This window comes from Acipenser ruthenus, chromosome 23 (genome assembly GCF_902713425.1).
Source record: "Acipenser ruthenus chromosome 23, fAciRut3.2 maternal haplotype, whole genome shotgun sequence".
NCBI classification, from domain to species: domain Eukaryota; kingdom Metazoa; phylum Chordata; class Actinopteri; order Acipenseriformes; family Acipenseridae; genus Acipenser; species Acipenser ruthenus.
In genome coordinates, this window is record NC_081211.1 from 20757527 (window position 1) to 20778993 (window position 21467).

The 21467-nt window shown below is 37.5% G+C and overlaps 1 protein-coding gene across 1 annotated transcript in view; it reads right to left on the reverse strand.

Annotated features, from left to right (window-relative positions):
• Positions 1–1245: 1245 nt before the first annotated feature.
• LOC131699630 (protein diaphanous homolog 1-like) overlaps positions 1246–21467 on the reverse strand; it is a 59732-nt gene continuing 39510 nt past the window's right edge. Inside the window, exons 10-11 of the mRNA XM_058996802.1 lie at positions 20477–20566; positions 1246–2755 (exon numbers count right to left, since the gene is read on the reverse strand). Coding sequence (XP_058852785.1) covers positions 2571–2755; positions 20477–20566 — 275 coding nt within the window. The 3' untranslated portion in view covers positions 1246–2570. The remainder of the gene's footprint in view (positions 2756–20476; positions 20567–21467) is intronic.

The following is a 21467-nucleotide window of genomic DNA, read 5'->3' on the forward strand; positions in this document are numbered from 1 at the left end:
CAATACAAAACCTAAATGTCTGCCCAGTGCAAGGCCTGCTAAAGAATCACAGGAGGATATTACGAAACAGGAAGTTTGGAGGGCGTTGTAATGACCAGATACAGACAAGTTACATTTTGTGGTCTTATAGCGCCATCTATCAACTTCCTGTTCTGAACACCACCCTCCGTTTGCCAAGTCTTGAAAGCTCTAAAGAAAACAAGAGAACTTTGTTTTTAAAGAATTCCGGCAGGAGTCATGAAAAGCAAATAGCGCATTTTTTTTTTTTTTGGGCCTCATGCCCAGGTGCTTCCTTAATGAATTACAGACAAACTCGAGCTCTGTGTAAAGGAAACACTTCCTGCCTTTTCTCCTCTTGTTCCATGAATTTAACCCCTGACGTGGCAGTGTTACATAAACATAAGTGCAGCAAATGAGGATATCCTTTACAAACAGATGCCTCTTTACAAAAAAAGACTTCATATGAAAAAGCTGCAGTTTCAGGGTTATTACCAAGTTGTCATTTGGTGTTGTAAGCTGATGATGTTAAAAATAACCTAAAAAGAATAACCATGCTGCAAACGAATAACAGGAATTTTATATCCTGCCCTCCTGCAAACATATACATACAGTAACCAGAAAGTTATTGTTTTCTTTCTGCAAGCTTGTAAAATGTGTATCTTGCATGGTATTTCCTTTGGATAATCTCCAATAAGCTTCTGGTTTGCAGGTTTTTGTCCTTGATTTGTTCCTGCAACAATGAGAATGATGGAGAGAAGGAAAAAAAAACAACAACATATACGGCACGGAGGGAGAAACATTCTCAGATATTACAAACAGATATTCTCTTGCTCCCATTCCTAACCACCATAAAAAAAAGCAGTCTTGCAGCAACACTTCTGACCATTATAAAAGATAATAATAATGGAAAGGATAAAAGCAGCAAGGCTCTTGTCTATCACCAACTTACAACAGAAGGGATGCAATTCATGGTCCAAGTTGCACACTTTCGTATTAATATTTAGTTTGAAATATTAAAAAAAAAAAAAAAAAAACACAGTAGTATTCCTGACAACAGTCATCCATCCTTTGCACAAATTAAGTGACAGGCAATCCAGAACAGCAATATAGGAATTAAGTCGCCCATGGTAACAATATCAGTAATGAAAATTACTGGTGTTGGGGGGGGGGGGGGGGGGGGGTGGCGGGGGGGACACATGACACGACACACACACCTTGCTGACAAAAAAAAATACTCAAGACAAATTGGATAAGGTTTGTATATTTAAGTATGTGAGCAGAATACCAAGTTGTATAGATGAATATATAATACATGAATCTCAAAGTTCGGTGTCTTTATATATCCTTACATGGAAAGGATTTTTTTGGAAACCCCCCAGATATGAATCCCATTAACATGTTTTTCACTTTATTTAAACATTTTTTTTATACTATATGTATTTTTTTCTCTTTAAATCAATTCTATTTCAAATAGAAGTTTTTGTTTCATAATCTTGTTTCAAGTCTGACCCCCAAAATGAAACGCGTATCTTCAGGCCTTAGTTTATGCTCCTCCTCCTTCATGCAGCATGTTTCTCAGTTTTGGGTGCCAACCACATGTTCACAGCTGTATAGTAAATACCTAACATTGTGAACATGTCAACTTATGGCTGAAGCTGACTAAAAACCAACAGGAAAGTATGCAATTTACTGAGAAGACGGAAGTACACGCAAATATATATATATAATCCAGTGCTTGTATAAATATGTTTGTTTAAGAAACTACTTTATAAAAAGATAAGACGACATACAAAACAAAAAAGTACCGAAAGGTACAGAGGTACCAGACTATGGTAGCCACAAATAAAATTAATACAGTAAACACAAGTATAAATGCATTATAAAACAACTGATGTGGAAGTGAACTTTCTTATCAGCACCTTTTCATTTGAAGAATTGTATTAGTTGAAATATGTGCAGATGTAAGGCAGATTGGCACTTGTTATAACTACATCTATTTACTTTACAATGCACCCTACAGTATTTTTAAACCAGCAACCTGCAAAACAATGTTTTAGTCAATTTCAGCCAAATAGTGAGCCAGCACAATCTGCTCAAAACTGTCCCTTGCAGTCTTCAATCTAATTTGACCAGTAAGATTAAAGATAATTTTAAATATTAAATTTCTATGCCGATTTAAAAAAAAAAAAAAAAAAAAAAGGTATTTATGTATGACAATAGCGGTCTCAGAAAGTTTGTAGATCCAGTAAAGTCTGGAATATGCACAGATATAAATTTGATTTTTTTTTTTTATGGTATGTATAAGCATGTTAGGCGCCACTAAAGTTAACCCTAATCCAGTGTAAATAGTAATGCTCAGCATCGATACTGGTGCTAAAAATAAACTGTGGGATGCTGAGAAGAAATGATCCCTCACCAAGTGAATGCAATGGACCATCTTCTTAAAGAACTCCTGTAGAACCCACAGCCTGTACTACAGGTACCAACCCACACTGATATTTGAGTGACGCTAGTCATTTCACTCAGGCTACAGTCATGATCTGTGTTCTTCATTCTCAATTGATTAATTATTAACTGGATCTGGCAGGCGCAGCCTCTAAAATATCTTCTAGTGCTTCCTGTTCTGGTTCAGCCATTGTTTTCTCTTTAATCTTTTCTTCTTTCTTCTTTTTCAGCGGTGCAGCAGATATCGCGTCCTCCTGCATCAGCTCTTTGGCCAGGAGGGATGTCACAGCATTGCCAGCTCTTCTGTTGGCTAGAATGACAAAGGAAAATTGGTTGAGAACTTGTTAAGAAACTCAATTGGCACTTTGCGAGGTCAGTTTTGTAACATGCACAAGTCACACTGCATGGGAGGGCAGCAGGCACCTACAGGGGCTCGGCAAAGGTCCTTAAAGGTTTTGAGGCAGTCAAGTTCTCAAATACTTTTCAAGCAACTAAGGGGAAATAATATGGTTCTGGATAACACTTCTGTTACTCCCTCTTTGCCAAGGCCAGCCGCTTTTGCCTTCTGTTTTCTGAAAAGAAAATCTGCGGGTAATTAGCATGCAAGGAACAGGCCAAAGGAACATAAGTGCGAAACAGTCTCTGCAGTGTCCAGATCACACTTGCATAACCAGGCAACAAAGCCTTTGCTGGAACAGCAACATTAAATCACGCAACACCCAATCTCCTGGAAAACACAAATCTTGTTGACTGTGTAATTATTAAAAAGCCAGATGCATTACAAAGAGGGCAGCAGTGTGGAGTTGTGGTTAGGGCTCTGGACTCTTGACCGGAGGGTTGTGGGTTCAATCCCCAGTGGGGGACACTGCTGTTGTACCCTTAAGCAAGGTACTTTACCTAGATTGCTCCAGTAAAAACCCAACTGTATAAATGGGTAATTGTATGTAAAAATAATGTGATATCTGTATAATGTGAAATAATGTATAATGTAATATGTTGTAATTGTAAGTCGCCCTGGATAAGGGCGTCTGCTAAGAAATAAATAATAATAAAATAATAAAGAGGTGGCTTTTTTGAGCCAATATCGGATCAGGGAGTGAAGTGGGGGAGTTAAATACATATGCTGTCGCCCAACTTTTGCAAAAGAAAGAAATACATTATTCACTAGTAAAAAGATCGGTTACGGTTTTGAAAAGTAATTGTGAAAGATGGAAACAAAAAAGTGAGGCAATCATGTTAGAGGGCTGTGCTGGGGATGAAAGAGAAATGAATGAGAACCATAAGTTGTTTCCTGTGTGCAACATTCTGTCCCTTCATTTTTAACAAGGTGTTGGCACTGATACTTTATTTATTTAAACCGGACCACAATGCAAATGCATTTCAAAAGAGGAGTTTCTGCCCTAAAGCAATCAAAGTTTATGAAACTTTAAACAATACATTCTAAAAGAGGCAGCGACCTACACTGTTGACCAGTTTAACAAGCACCAAATGCAATTTCCTCTACCAGAACGCAGTATGTTGAAAAGCAGCATGCCTTCAATGAACACTATGGGTCAAATTTTCCCATTGTGGGCAAATTGCCCACTTCATACATTTGCTATGGAGCGGGCGATTTGCCTGTACGTTTCCCATTGTGGAAAATACAGGCTCTAAACTATAGGGTTAAGAAAAGCAGGCTAGCATTGTGTAAAGCTGTTTCAATCCTACCCATGAAATGACACAAATGGTTTGGAATTCCTTCAGTTCAATAGAAAGCTCTGCTTTGTAAACCCCACACAGAACAGCAGCATATTAAAGCCAAGCAAAAAAGGGACAGTTCTGGCTAGAACAAAACAAAACAAACCTGTAATCTGGAAACTTCTGACTAATTTTCCATTGCGGTGTTTATACTGAGCGAGAATAATAAAATATTGAAAAAAGGGGCAAGTCTGGGGGAGATCAGAAACCGGCACTATTTTGTCTCCTTTGCAAAACTAATTCATGCGACATTCCCAGTATGTGGGCCCCACATGCTCCCCATGTTGTTTTGGCTGTTGTTTAGAAAGGACATATGCCATCTACATGTAACATGCTATATCTTCCCCATGTAAAGTGGTACTACAATACAACACCCTAAAGAAACGTTTCCAAGGCCAATCCCCATGCTTCTAGTACTAACTACTAGATACACCGGCTCCACATCTTAAATGTCTTTAGAACACAAATGGGTTTACTAATTTCTCAAAGAATGTGGGCACACAGACAGCTTTATTAAAAGGTGGTTGTTTTTATCACAGGAGGATGCTGACTGCATTCAACCTCATACATATATAGGGATTAAAGAAAATAAGGACAATATTAACACCTAGTACTGAATTAAGGGCAAGAGGGAGAGCCTGCATTCTTCAATATTAAGCAGGCAACTCACTGAAAAAAAAAAAAAGATTGTTTAGAAAGTACTGTGTCCTTAGGAGTGACAGGCAGTGACTTATTTACCACTGCATTGCAGGTGTTGACTCGACTCACATAATCTATGAAGGAGATGTCGTGAAATGGGTGTAAAGCACTCAGCTGCCCCAGATGGAATTGGACATATCTGAAGTTATCTACTTGGAGTAACACGAAAGAGGGTCATGCTGATTTACATAAGAATTATTATTTTTTTTTTAACAGAGATGCACGATTCTGATTATTAATGCTTCTAATTATCGCGCCCATATGTATGTATACAGTGACAGCCACATTATGTCACTCTAATGCCAGACTCCCATTAGACAACAGCAAAATCTCAAATTCTGGTACTTACTTCACTGTGGTTTGAAACACTGCTGACCTGGAGTTCATTTTATTTCTGGTATTGAAGATAAGCTGTACTCTCACATTACATATCTGTATAAATGTACACAGATACAACACCCCCTTGAAGCCAACATAACAGAGACATACTGTCTCTTCTAAGCAGAAACTAAACCTATTCGTCTACCACTCCAACCCCCCCCCCCCTCCAGAAACATAATATTTGTTATAGACTATAACATCTCTCTTTGGGGGAGAGGAACCCTTATTTTATAAACAGATGCAATACGGTAGAAGACTGATGGGCAAAAACCTGTTATTTTCAGCAGATGTAGTTTCTGCTTCTATAGTAGGTGTATGCATCCTCCCCTGCTACCCCATTCTACACCCCAGGTCAGTTTAATTATAAACATACCCCTAACAATTCATTGTCTACAGCTTCCGTCTAATCAGGCCTTTTTACAAAGAGAGGCAGCTCTCCTTCCTGTGTGGAAAAACAGCACCAGATCTATAAAGCTGCGCAGAAAGAGACCCTGAGGATATGATGCCATCTTATTTAGGTCAGGCAGAATTGCAGACAGGGACTGCTTTAACCTTTCACTGACCATGACTTGCCTTTCTAAATATATGTATTTTCAGAATTTAAGTAGTAAGAAAATATGAAACATTTTTCCACTTTAAAATGTTTTACTTAAATATTCTTTGCTGGTTACTGAAAGTGCACTCTACAAATGGAAATTGTTTCTCTTTAGATAAAGAAAGATGTAGATATCTACTAAATATATATAGCACTAAAGAGGATATTCATATTTGCAAGGGCCTGTTATCAATTGCTAGTTTGGTTTATTTAAAAGGTATTAAAATGGTCAACTGTAATTACAATGTTTTTTAGTATATAAAACGCACCACTCAGTGTCACCCTGCTCTTGTCTTTATAACAGTAGACACTGATTCATGTTAAACAAATAACTAATGTCAGGAATGGCAAGCAATACTTATTGTATCTACTTGTCCACACTGTTCAGATGTCATTACACAAATTAAGAAAATGTGGGTGTATAAACATTTGCGCTTTATATATTGGCAATTATGGTACATGGCTTTTCTGTGTTGGTTAAGCATACATTTAATCTTATCCTACAACATCACTTTAGCTGGATCTACATCTAATTTACACCACATCTTTACTGTAAATCTACAGTATATTACACATTATCCATTAAACTTTAACCCCAGTTGTACCACAATCTTGCATACAGGTCACATTTAATTAGGATGAACTCTTATGCATGTAGTGATGTTTAAGGTAACATGCTTACAACACTACTGTGGGTAGGCTCATAATTTGAGGACTCCTGTTGAGGAAACCAATATTTCATCTTTATCACAATGCAACTATAAAGAATGTAAAATACATGAATACAATCTTATATCTTTACCTTCCACAATCACAGCACGGAACGACTAAGAGTTTCTTACAACAAGAAAATAAAACTTTGTCTACAAGTCTGCGTAGTTAAGAGCTTAAGGAATCTCAATGCAATCTGCCTTTCAAGACAAGGGTAGATTTTTAATACTTGGCACTAAAGACAGGCTCCATTGAAACGGCAGCCACTAGCCAGTTACTATGATGGATTTCCAATAAGCAATCCAGACCTAGTCTAACTGGGAAGACGGAGGAAGGTGGGGAACAAACGAGAAATCACTGAGCACAGCACAAAGTGCAATAACATAACGACAAGGCTTTTTAGATTGCTTTTTGGCCACTGAATCCGACGTCTCTGAGAAACCGGGTTGTAGAGTGTGCCACAAATCCTCGACAACCCACTTCCACTGGGTAAACCCGAACTCTCCATCCTCGCTGTTCCGCTTCAGTGGCTAGTTGAGCATACCGCAGTTTCTTCCTCTCATACGCCTCATCTACAGCATCCTCCCATGGCACTGTTAACTCTACCAGGTGAACAAGGCGTGCTGATCCAGACCACAAGACAATATCTGGTCGAAGGTTAGTGGTGGCAATCTCAGGTGGAAAAATAAGCCGTTGACCAACATCTGCCAGCATTTTCCAGTCTCTAGCAGCTTCCAGTTGTCCTGGGCGAGGATTGGTTTTAACACCTTTTCTTGGTGGTTGCTCTCCTGGGCGGAGGAATGTTGTCTTTTGTGTGTAATGTTTTGATGGAACAGGTGACAACTTATTGGTCATGTTACGCTTGTCTTCCAATGCTAAGGCCAAACATCGCAGCACCTGGTCATGGCGCCAAGTAAACCGTCCTTGGCTAAGAGCCACCTTACATCCTGTCAAAATGTGCCTTAATGTTGCAGGTGATGAACACAAAGGACATGAGGGATCCTCTCCTACCCAGAGGTTTAGGTTCTGTGGTGATGGGAGAACATCATATGTTGACCTGATGAGGAAACTGATCCTGCTCTGTTCCACTGACCATAGGTCTTGCCAGCCAATCTTGCGTTGTTCCACACTCTCCCATCTCATCCATTCTCCCTGCTTGGCCTGGGAAATGGCCTTTATACACCTCATCCTCTCCTCCTGCTTTTGCACCTCGTTGACTACCAGCTTCCTCCTTTGAGCTGGGGCAGTTTTGTTTCAATAAGAAAGAGCTGTTTTTAACCACCCCTGAAATGTGTGCTGTGTATCTTTAGACACACACACACAAACCGTACATACCGGCACTATTTCTAAAACTACAAATGCTTGTTCTCAGGTACTTTATTATTTATAAATCCAATACATAGTCTATTGCTGTAAGGGCTTGGTGGTGGTGGGAGGTAGGTGTTGATGAATGAAATATTGTGCCTGGTATTTCAGTGGGCTACCACAGGAAATGTCTGGTTGCCACACATAAATGTTATTCTTTATTAGATGCAATTATGTACATCTGTAAATACAGGTTGTTATGCATAAAAGCTGTTGTATCTGTATGGCAACAGAAAGCAGCTGATGAAACAGACAATTAAAAGGAAATATAATTGACAAGATGATTATTCTTGTCCTCTCCACAGTTACTTCCTGAGTAAGGTCAAAAGGTGACTCCCACTTATAGGATGTCTGGTGTTATTTGAAACTCATTTTAGGCCATTAAATAGAATACAGCTCTATATGCTTGTGTATATTCAGTTTTTAGTTTTCAACCCCTGACCTGAGAAACTACATTTCGTCTGAAGAGGGCCATGTGGGATAATGATCAAAAGGAGGCGCTGACCTTGCCACTCCCAGCTGATTTCAGAGTTAAAAAGCATTCCAGCGAGTTACTACACAAGTCATGGAACTCACTCTTCTACTTAATGAGAGCAATCGATCATTACAAGTGTTCACACAGAAGTTTCCAAAATGGCATCAGGTTAGCCCGTTGTCAGAAATTCACCTTTAATCTTTTTACTCCAATTTAGCTTCTTTTGCACATTTTAAATATTTCGGTCAAATAAAACTATAGCATTGTGACTTTTGCTGAAAGCCCAAGTTTGTTACATATGTATATGTATAGGGCTTGCACCTAATACAGTAATCAGCTGTTTAGAACTTGCTCAGTTTACTCAATGTTTAAATGACACTACTACAACTACTACTAATAATAATAACAACAACAACAACAACAACAACAAGCCCTAGCAACATTCAACGTCTAATGCACTTTAATAATAACTATCTTGGTGAGAGACAAGTAATTGTGATGTTAAAAATAAAAGAGATATATTAGCATTACTCAAAAACTGTGTGTCAGGGCACAGCAGTCTACAAGACATTATAATTACTAGATTTCACCCCAGGCTAAATTAAAGCGAGATCATTACCACTGTGTACTGTTTCTTATAGTTGGTTATATTATATGGAGCAGGATTGCTTTCTGATAATCATGTCCCCATTGTTGGATGTTATACAGTGCAATAATGGTGACAGATATATTTTACATTTTAATATTTTGCAAGTCATGCCAGCCCTTTTAATCATGAGTTCAGAACTCTAAATCCAATACATCCAATACAGGGGAGTGAGTTTACACATACATAAACTGTAAAGCTTCAGCTTTCCACTGGTGTCTGGGTTATGACATTCTTAAATACAAAAGGACAAAACTAGTAAATTAATGAAAATCAGGAGCACATATTAGCAGGCTTCTCAATTCTTCCAGCAGGGGGAGTTACAGAAAAGACACCAGGAAAAAAGGCCATACCACAGCTTTGGCCATGAATTCAGTGAATGTGATCTGTGGTTAAGCTCTTTCCAGTTAACTGTAACCCTATGATCTTAAAGGCTGCCACTATGTTTTCCTTTGCTCACTATGAGATTCCTGTAGGCTTTTTTAGACTGACATGCACTTGGAACTCCAAATACAACAGTTTACTCGACCCCCCATGAAATGAAGATCATTAAGGGGTTTTCAAAGTTAAAGGCACATTTAAGGTGTACCTTTGAAGCATGAGGGTTAATTGAACATTTTCTTACACAGGTCTTCTCTCATTGTTGGGCTAGTCTCATTGTTGAACATCCAATTATAGCCTAGTAGAGATTAAACCAGTTCACATTTTCCTCAAAACATACCCTCTTGAGAAGGTTAATCCTTAAGAGGAACATTATTTCAAAAACCTTCATGTTTTTAAAGCCCACCCATTCCTGTTGCGATCAAGGCGTTATTGGCACCATAAAGACTAACTTTTGAAGGTCATCAAGATTAGAAGCCTAATAATAAAACCCTTGACTAGTTTACTAGAGTTAAGCTGAAACTTTTGTGTATATAAAAAAAAAAAAAGTCTGGTGCATTGACAGTCACATGAAAACACACACCTGTTTTTCTTTGCAATTATTTTGAAAATGGTTTACATTTTAAAAGCTAAATCTGGCTTTCATCCCTGAATGGGATGGCTGTTTTACCACATCAAAGCAGTACCCAAAAGGTTGTAGCGATTACCTATTTTTAGGAAGGAAAGACATTTTTGTGTTATGTATTTTATGACTTCTCCCAGAATCACTGAGAGACAAAACTGTACAGTCATTTTCATGTAAGTCGGAACCAGCTTTGATCTTTTATATTTTTCAACAGAGGAGAATGAAAACTCTTGGACGTTTGTTTTCTTTTGTTTGAGAAAACCACTGTTAAACAAGCAGGCCTGTAATAATGAATCTGACTCACAACAATTACATGGTATTGTAAAATCACATAGAAGAGCCAATCACGATTACGAATGTGTGTGCAGATGGCATCCTGTACATAGAAGCACTAAAACAAACAAACCCTTTCTATGTTAAACAGTTATTCCTTCTGGTTTCTAGGGTGCTATGTATAATATGAGTAATGTCATGTTTCACAGCTTGAGCACACAGAACCTCTCAGTTTCATGGGTCCAAACTGCACAAGATTACATATCTGACAAAATACGAGTCAAGCAATATAGTCTTCAGACAGAAGCATCTTGGGGACTGACCCCTGCCAAAAAAACCAAAAACAAGCATGCATTAAAAAAAAAAAAAAGCACACACGTATTAAAGTATTATATTCAGTAATCACCAGTGAATACATTTCAAGGGCTGCCTCCCTTTCCAAAGCATTCAATGACAATATAAAATCAATATTTTGATTAAAAAATAAAAACAAAATCCAATTATGTATATCAACTAAAAACAGAAGTGTTTCAAAATTCGGTATTCATCTGTCTTATCATTATAGCAAAATGTCATTGCCCTTTCATCATCATTATTATTATTATTATTATTATTATTATTATTATTATTATTTCAGCCCCTGGTACTTGAAGAGAATGGCACATTTTAACAACAAGGATTTGTCAATGTACTTCTGTACCATATCCAGCTACAGATAGTGCATTGCTTTGTTTTGGAGGTAAAGGTGAGGGTTAAGAGTGGTACTCTTGTCGTCTGGGATAAACTGGGATTAGTCACACACTCAAACACACACTCAAACACACGCCAAACCGTTTACCAGGTTTTCCTCACTGTACTCTGACAAGGAGAGCATGGAGTCTATAGAAAAAGAAAAGAAAATGTTAGATTATGTGTGCTTAAAACACAAACGGCAGAAAACCAAAGCATATAGAGGCAGATTACCATAGCCCATTTAACAAACAGTACCATTTAATTAACAACAGGAGCTCTGTCCCTAGGCAAGTTAGGTAACATTAATTTAAACATGTTTTTCTTTAAAATCCCGCTGATATTAATAAGCAAGCTGCTGCTAACATCTCATTTGCACCTTTTTAATTCCTTCAAAAATACACAAGGGTGATCATCCTTTCAAACTAATCTGATTTCAACAATGTTAAAGTATGAGGTTTTTCATGCTAATCTCTTGCAGAACTGCATATATTATGATACATCAGTATATGGATCCGAGAAACAGTATAAACCAGTACAGACACCCTGACAACCTCAACTTTTTCAGCAACAATTTTCAGGTACAAACAAGACTTTATTCAGCCTCACAGTAGAACCAAATGAAGGGTTCAAGGCAAACTGTGGGTGGTCCCTAACAAAATGGACAGCAAGTGTATACATAGAGGGCAAAAAACTATTAACTTCAAGATAGAAAACAATTTGGTTTCAGCAATATGAAGCATCTCTTGAAATGTAAACTTGTAACCATGAATGTTATGAATGATCACTTTAAAAACAGGACACTAAAGAGTTTGTGACTCTTTTACCAAAACAGTAATAGCCCAGGAACTCTCTGGTCTAGACAGATTATTATTCCGGTAAATAAAACATGCAATACAAATAAAGTTAGTCTCACAAAACAGTCTGGATATTATAAAATTGTATAAAGCAGTTCCAGGACCATTTTTTTTATAGCTGTAATAATTTGTCCCCACTTCAAAAGCAAAAGGGACTAAGAGTTATAAAGATGAATAAAATCTGGAGCTAATGGCATGGTACGCAAATATCATTGTATGCTAAAGGCAAGTAGATGCCTGGCAGATAAACATGTGGTGGATGGTGTGATGTGGTTTAGAAACCACAATAGGGGAGGCTATTGTCAATCTTAACAAAAAATATATATTTCTGTATTGTATACTTCCTTTGATGTTAATATAAGTATGTCTTACACAATATAAAAGCCAACAGCAAACTGTTCAGAACTTTGCACATGTAGTGTTTCCTGATCATCAGCACCCTCAGCAGTTTGTAAAGTGTAACTGCTCTTCACTTTAACAGCCACTGACATCTGAGTGCATTCCAATATACTCACAAACAGGATGGGTTTTAAATTCACCAGCCCTCCAATTCAGGTCATTTATAATTCTGCAGATGGGCTTATTGTGTTATATTTGTGGTCAAAAGAAGAACAAAAAGGTTTAAACTTTTGTCCAAACACATGTTGCTGCCTCTAACTATTCCAACAAGTTACTGGCATAATTCTGCTGCATGCGACACACACACTAACCCATTATTGTAAAATACAAAGCTTGAGCAGTGACCTGACGTCCCAGTTTGACCAAGACAGACCACATGCTACAAGGCAACAATGTCTTTTGTGGATTATTAGCCCTGCAGAAGCCAGCCTGCTGCCCCCTATGTCATTCCTCTCTTTTTCTTTTTTAAAGAACACACAAAATAACTCAGAATGAAGCCATCTGCTGGGATTGTAAATGGAAGTCGAAGATCAAACCAGCCACGAGTTTCATGGTTGCCCATCTCCGTGTCTGCCTCCTAGGGTCCATTCTTTCAGATGCGGTGCAGGGTCTCACTTTAGGGTTGTCTGGTGTGCTAACTTTACTTAGTTTAGGCAGAACAAAAAGGCTTGTGCTGGGCCTATTGTCCCAGGTCTGTCTTATTGTCTGATGGCTGGCGCTGAAACGGCAGTTTAAAGAGCCAATAAAAGATGCAGAGCAGAAAAGCAGCTGCTGCTACCAGAGGTTGAACAAGTATTATTCATCAAGTGAGGATGGGGAGCGAAAGGGCTTTCAAATCTGGGGCAAAGAAAGTATTGCCTTTGTGAAAATTCAATGAAATATATGTACTAGTGTCTGTTACCAGCAAAAACAATTTTAATATAAAATGAAGAAAGAAGTACTTATGGTGAATATTCTTCTAGTGTTGTTTTGTACTGTTAACCTGCAAGTATTTAGACTATTTTTTTAAGCTTCGGTATTAACTACATATATGAAATCTTAGTTATTGTTGGTATTTTTCTATAGAAGCTTTTCATGTCACATATAATGGAAAATACATTGCATCATTTAAACAGTTTTGATGGACACAGTGTTACTCACACATCACTAAAATTAATCTCTCAATGAACAATTCTTTATTAAATAAACAAATTCATAAACTGGTGTCAACAAATGTTAAAGAATGCTTCTTTAAATCCTCTGTGGTGTTTATGTTCTCAAATTAAACTCTTCTATTAAAGAGCAGAAAATAAAACTATTCAAACTGCTCTGATAGACCCATAAGCATATAAAACACAATGGTATGACACAGTTAAATACATTAAAAAATGCAATAGATTATTTTAAATAAAGTGTGTTTACCCTACCAGTAATTTAAAAACTACAATGAACATGCAAGTTCATTAATGCAGAGTTATAGACTGCTCATTACAATGCAGACACCGCACAAACTCAGAGCAACTCCCTGTTTAGTGGGACACTGTGGCTAGACAGTTAGGAAGGGTAGCTTTTTATTTCATTTAGTTTTAGTTTCATATGGTCCAAATATTCAGTGAGGACTGAATTTCTTGGAAACTGTACTACTAATTCTTTCTCATCTCCCTACATCACTATTTAAAATATAGCCTTGTCCACGTAGCCATGATGATGCCACAAACACTATCAGAGAAACTCTCCAAAGCATGACAACACACATATGTTTTTTTTGTTTTTATTTAAAAAAGGAGAATAAACTGTACTTATATATTACGCCAATATTGAATCATTCAAAGTCTAGAAATCTGGTGGCCCAACTACTTTGGCTGTATACCTTTTAAACTATATATATATTAAGAAATGGCGACGCCATTTGAAAAACTATACAACCCAGGAACCTTAGCTTTAATAGGGAAGGCGGGGTTTCTGGGTATAAAGGGAAGTGGAGCGGGACAGCGGGGGTGATTGTGGGGAGCACCGCCGGTGTGTACTGCTGAACAGGGCTCAGAGAATTGAAAGTGCATTACGTGTTATTGGAAGGTAAAGTGAACGTTTGATTTCGTTTTGAGCAAAAGCTGTATTTTGTTTTACCATGGGCGTTTATCCTCTTGGTGAGGTAGTCTTTTGTTTTGTTAAGGTTTAATTTATTTTTATGAAATACTGGACAAGAGACGCTGTCTATCGGTAACGAATTTAAAACAATTCTGCAGTTTCCGTGACGATTGGGGAACCGTCACAACTGCCGTTTGTATGTGGATGTGTATTTATTTCGAGACTCAGAGGGAAGCGCGCATTCATGCGCAGCAAAACTAGCGAGCTGTAACAGCAAGAACTGAGGCAACAGTCTGGGGTTTTGGTAGTGGTTTTATTGTACAGACAGGAACAACAGTTTCCACAGGTGGCGTGGACAATAAGGATATTGTGCTTGAACTCTGAGACACCCCCGTGTTTCTGTGAACCAGTTCTTGCTGTTACAGCTCGCTAGTTTTGCTGCGCATGAATGCGCGTTTCCCTCTGAGTCCCGAAATAAATACATATCCACATACAAACGGCAGTTGTGACGGTTCCCCAATCGTCACGGAAACTGCGGAATTGTTTTAAATTCGTTACCGATAGACAGCGTCTCTTGTCCAGTATTTCATAAAAATGGGTTGTATAGTATTTCAAATGGCGTCGCCATTTCTTAAAGGCGACGCCGCTCTTTCTACAATATATATATATATATATATATATTTTATATATACATACTGGAATGATGTTTAAAGTTATGCCTGATGAAGCCAATGGATGGTAAAGTGTTGCAGTCTGTTTGAACTAACTGAACCACCCCAGTCTATGTTTACTCAAAAAATATACAGAAACCAAGAAGAATTTCTAACACTTCATTTTGTGTTTTCTTTTGCATGAGTAATCAAGAAAATTACTTCTTAAGAAAATAAACCCATACTGTATTGATGCTTATACCCCAATAAGAAAATTCATCAATATTATTTTGGCATTCGTATGTGTCAATTTAATGGCTTAGTATTCTTCCCTTGGTGAAGTTGTAAACCACTATTGTGTAGTAAATTCATACAAAAATGTATCCTCTGTTGCTATTCAATGCAAAGTTAATGATTCCCTAGTGACAGTGAAGACAATCTCTATAAACATTCTAAACACTTTCTAAATTCGTTTTTTTTGACGAACAACTGTGCAGCTTGAAAGAATTTCCTAGCCGCTGGTCTAGCATCAAACTATTTGAACTACCAGTGTGGGAGCACACATCACTCACAGCATCTGCTCACTTTACTCCCAGGAGCCAATTACATTTCCAGATTTTCCTCCTTTCATTTCGACGATAGGTTTTATTAAAGACTCAGAAAAGATGACTGCTGGCTTTTTGTAAATATTAATTCATTTTCAGGTTCCTCGTTTAACAGAACTGAGTGTGTTAGTGTCTAGTTAGACACAGAAGCGTGTTTAGAAATGGGTTGATATAGAATAGTTGCATACCTGGAGGTGCTTGTTTGTTAATGCAGTATATTGAAACTTCTCCTTTCTGATATCTTAAATTACTACAGCTTAATAAAAATGTACATTTTTATGAAATCATGCTATTCCAATTACTGATACGAATGATATGCCTTCCTCAGAATTGATACAACCAAGATACAATTTTGTTTATACCTAAAAAACTTTCAACTTTAAAAAAAAAAAATGGACACATGAATGGACACTGAAAATGGCATGGTTCTTTAGGTCAACTCACTGCTAGAGTAGAAAGAAATACTAAACCATTACTACCACTACAACTACTGACTGTCTGGACCCACCAACATATTGACAACAAAAAACATTCTGTGCCACTGCTAATGAAATGGCCAAGGGCATAAACAAATCTGCCACACAAAATCACAAATTGGATTACTTTCTTACAGTTTATGCAAGCATGTGCAAATATAAGGTTGGGTGATAATAGGATTCGTTGAAGTTGGGAAAAGTAAATTTCATTACCTACAAAAATAGAAGTCTTAAAAGGAAATGTTACTTAAATAAATACTGTATAGAATTTGATTGTGTTAAGAAATAGAAGTACCTAGAGTAAGTCAAAATAATGTCTTTGCTTTTTTTAAATCTTTCAGCTCAAAAGCAGATTCACGCTACACACTAGGGTTTATGCCCTGCAGGAGCCTGGCGAAGTAAAGTTTTGACCCAGAGCATAGCTGGAAATGTACTGTTGTTCCTATTCTAGATCCAGCAGTGAATGAATGCCTTGCTCCCTTCGTACAGCACATGCCCTTAATTATCCACAGAAAGCAAACCTGACATCCTCTCCGCAGTGCCTGCATATTTAATCACCTGAGCGGCATTAAATATTCAGTTTCTAAGCACTACATCAGACAGGACAAGGGAAGTTCTAAGACAGCCAGAGAAAGCTAATATCAAGGGGATAGGCATTTGTTGCTAATGTTCCCTTTTAAGCCTTTCCAGTCTCGTTAATATATGTGTATCTTTTTTGCATTCTAGTTTTTTTATTGATTTAACAGTAACCTCTTTTTTTTTTTTTTGTTTAATGAAAAAGACAATGGCGCCTCCAGCAGTGTAAGCTCTCAAAAATCATACGAATACCAAATCAAACTATGAACTGGTGAAGCTTATGTAGATACAACTTTTAGTACATGAGTACATTTATTATAAGATAGAATATTGTTACAGGCAGGTTGCAATTGTGAGTTCCACACCGACCACATTGATAAAATAGCACCAGCACATGGATAAGATGTGCTTATGACCTTTTAAGAAACAACGATGAAGGGCACTTACTTTGGTTAAAGTTTTACTATGATTGAGTTTTTTTTTTGAAGTTATCAATGGACTTGCTTTTGACTGATCAATCCCTCACTTTTTTTGACATCTGCTTAACAAACTGTTTCATTAAAAAGGTAGACTTCACCGTCTTATATTGGGGACTAATACTTAAAACCAGAATGACAGGCATTAAAAAGTGAATGCGTTGTCAGAGAATGACATGCAAGTACAAGCACACACAGTTTAGGAAAATATCTGAACAGCATGTAGAGTAAGCAGTCCATGGAGAGACAGCAGGGAGGCAGCGCTGAGCTGGGCTGGGCTGCACGGCGTATGTCATAACTTGTTCTGTGTGGGCTGAACAGCATAAAAAGGCAAACCGAATTTACCTTTGTTTAATAATCCTCTGACTGTGACTTAAAGCCTCTAATGAAAGGTATGTGGGCAAATCTCTAATATGAAATCATCTGTGTCAATCCAATGCCCACGTAAAGCTATTTTTTCCCCAGTTTAAGTATTAGTTAGTGCCGACATGAAGATTCAATGTGTTGTTGCTAGATAGTATTACGCTAATAGTCAGCTTTCTAATTAAGATAAACTCTGGATAACTTCACAGATATTTATGTATTTTTTTTTTAAGGAAGCAATAGCAATTTGCTGTGGGAAATGCAGAATGTTTTGCAGATTGATAGCTAAAATGAAATGGGATATTAATTGTAACCTGGTTTAAATTCTGATTTGTTCCACGTGTAATTAAATAATTAAATTCCAGGTCTTGGATACTATGATAAGTTATGAGGAAATATTCTGCATGTTTTCATACCTCACCAAGTTTTTCATACCTCACATTTTCTACTGTATGCATTCAGGCAAGATTCGTTTTATTAATACCACATCACAATCCAGCCTGAGCCACTCCATATCGCTTTCTTATCCAGGTTTCAAAGTGGGGTCTGCTACTCTAATCGTCTCTTAACCTTGACAACTGATCACCCCACATCTAAATCAATACTTCTCCCATGACTAACAGAATACTGCACAGAGCGCGTTAAAAGATCAGACAGACAGATTAGTCTAAATTCCAGATCTGTCAAGATTATCCCCTTACAAAGTTCATGTCTACCTCTGACTTTGTGTTTATACCTCAGCAGGACCAAACTCTATGCCATCCAAATGTGCCAGACAGCAGAAGGTGTTTGGGTAACCAATCCAGCTTCCAGATCCGAGGCAGATAGAATTAAAGAGCAGATGCTGCCTATTTAAGTTATGAAAGTTAAGAATAAGAATTAGGCAGGCTGAAAACAGTGCTAATTATGGAACAAAACTACCTTCAAATCTGAGAAAGATGAGCTAATGAACAGCTGCAGAGTGTAGTTTAACAACCTAGGAAGATATACCGTATACAGTGAAAAGGACGGAGAAAAGTACATGGAAGAACAATTATAAATTTTAAAAACACAGCATTTCAAAAGTCTTTTTTTTTAGTATAATGATTACCATTAGTAAAGCGGATGCACTGAATAAAAGCACAATGAAGTCCTTTCTCTTCGAGATGATTTGATTAAACATTATGTTACAGCAGCACATAAGCAGCTGTGTAGTCCGGTGGTTAAAGAAAAGGGCTTGAAGCAGGAGGTCCCCAGTTCAAATCCCGGCTCAGCCACTGATTCACTGTGTGACCTTAAGCAAGTCACTTCCTTGAGCTCTGTCTTTTGGGTGAGACGTTGTTGTAAGTGACTCTGCAGCTGATGCATAGTTCACACACCCTAGTCTCTGTAAGTTGCCTTGGAGAAAGGTGTCTGCTAAATAAACAAATCATATTAAAATAATAATCTGCACAATTCACAGACTACTTCAGAAAACCCCAGTGTTACAAATCAATGATTATTCAAATTACTATTTAGGTCTGCCAATAATTAGAGACTGTTTTATTTATTTTTTAAGTTTGAAGGTATTTTTCTGTTTGTACAGCTCACATCTCAATTCATACTCTATGTGAAAGTAAATTAGTTCAATCCCATCAAAATGTAGACTTCTTATTTTTGGCAACATTCTCCCTCCCTCCTCCTCCTTTTCTTCTTCTTGGTCAATGCTTACAAAATTATTGAAGGCCATGTACTTTGCATGTGGGTTGGTGACTGTTATTGACTGTTAAGGTAGACATGCTTGGTTTGCCTTGACCTACCTGCCTGACTGCAAAACACAATACATCTTCCTGCTTCCATGGACAAGCCCCCATCGATCAACTCTAACCTAGCCAAGGTCTCCATACAAATACGTGACTTGTGTACCAAGGTAATAGGGCCAATAGGGACATTTGGCGACAATACATATTATTCCAGGCTTCACACACAAAATGTAAGCTTTCAGAACTACATATGTCCATTTATCATCTAGTAAGTAGATGAAAAATGCTGTGGTTATTGTATATTTTCTCTAAGCTCATAAACGAATCGCTTCAGCAAAAATATACCTTTATTATTGTTGCTAAGGGATATAGGTGCAATGTTAATAACTTCCCCTTCAAGTATATTTCTGTTAGATTGATCAATATGCTTGAAAAACCTTAATTAAATGCTTAGTTAAATGCTTTAATTCAATTTGTATGCATCCGTTAGCAAAGACTACAGAATGTCTACTCTATAGGCTGGAAGGAGCAGACAGCTAAACATTGTGCACATTTGTCAGATCAAAAGGTTCCTGTCTCATCCTGAAATGTATGACTGTTTCCAGTGCAAAGTGGCACCCTGATGAGCTGTGGCAGAGAGTAGAGAAACTAATCTTTAATCTGCATATTTATAAAAAGCTAATTAGGTCCAACAAGAATGGGGTATATAGATCAGTGGCAGTGGCGAGATAAAATAAGGACATCACTGTTATTAATGTAGCGGAGTAGGATGAGTCCTATATATTCCGATACAGAACTAGAACAAACACTCCACTTTACCACCCCTGGGCAAAAGAATCGATAACAAAAGTCCTTTATCAGTACGTGACCTGAGATATAAACTCCAATAGATCAATCGGCATGGCCTGAGAGGTCTACATGTACTTCCAGGCCTTCTCAGATTCTGAAGCAACCCAATTACTTTACATAAACACCATGTATTTGAAAGATTGCTCTAAATTAGTCCTGGCCCACAAAAGTACTGTTGAAAATAAACTTTGTATTTAAACATTAGAAAACATACAGAATATAGCAGAAGGTTCAGGTCTCAAACTGTTGAATGCAGTCCTTGTAGATACCGGTCTTTCACCAATGCATGATGTGAGCTTCTCTCAGAGCCACTGCTTCTGTAAACGTATAGCACCCCAGACTGCTGGTTCTGCAGTTAGAACGAAAGACACTTACCCGCCTGCCTAGGGCCCCTCTTTCTCCTAAAGGCGGCACCTGACTGCAAGGCTTCCATCAGGCCATCCATAATTCCAGTTTCATCACCCTCTGTAGAGAAGCAAAAAATAAATGTCAAGAAAAGTGTTCAGGCATACTGTTCATTTAAGGGGTCAAAGACAACCTGTAATTCAGTATTTTCATGGTTACAATTCATTTCCATTCTGTCTGACAGTGTTGTTGTCAATAAAGCTCCTTTACTTTCAGTTTCCATGACAACAATAAGAATGAAACATTGACTAGTTCTAAAGGCATAATGCTAATGTAAAAAAAACCCATCAAACTCAAGTATACATAAATTAAAAGGAAATGGAATTATACATAATTTCACTCATTACGACCACTAGTTATGGCAAAATGCTATTGATGTGCAATAATGAAAGTAAAGAAAGATCACAGTAAATAGTTACTTCTATGATTTTCTAGGGGGAAGAAATGTGAGACCAGATTTTACAATGCAGCTGAATTTTGCTTCTACTGGTATTTTAAATGAATCAATGCACTTTTCTATTCTATCCGTGCCATTAGGTTATTGACAGAACTCTGAAATCATAGCTAATTAAATCACAGGGGAATGAATATTCAATTCTATAGTGCTCTGCAGTTTTTTAAAATACAGTTTAAACTCTCTGAACATCTGCAGGAAGGCAGTATTACAGTATCAATTTCCTGACAAGCAGTTCAAAGTCACCTTTCCAGAAGCTGGCATTATTATAACAATTGTAAGTCATCATTTCTATTTACAACGTTGCAGATGATGGCAAGGATATGTAAAGAAGATAGAAAAGTATATTAAATGATACTGTATCTGAGGTTTATGAACTTAAAAAAAAAAGTAAAACGTGGCAGGGCAAGACTACAGTATGTTCAAACCCTTTTTAGTCTTTCCTAAACACAATGTGCTGCATACTCAGTGAAAACAGTATCCCAGTTGCCATGATTTGAACATGAT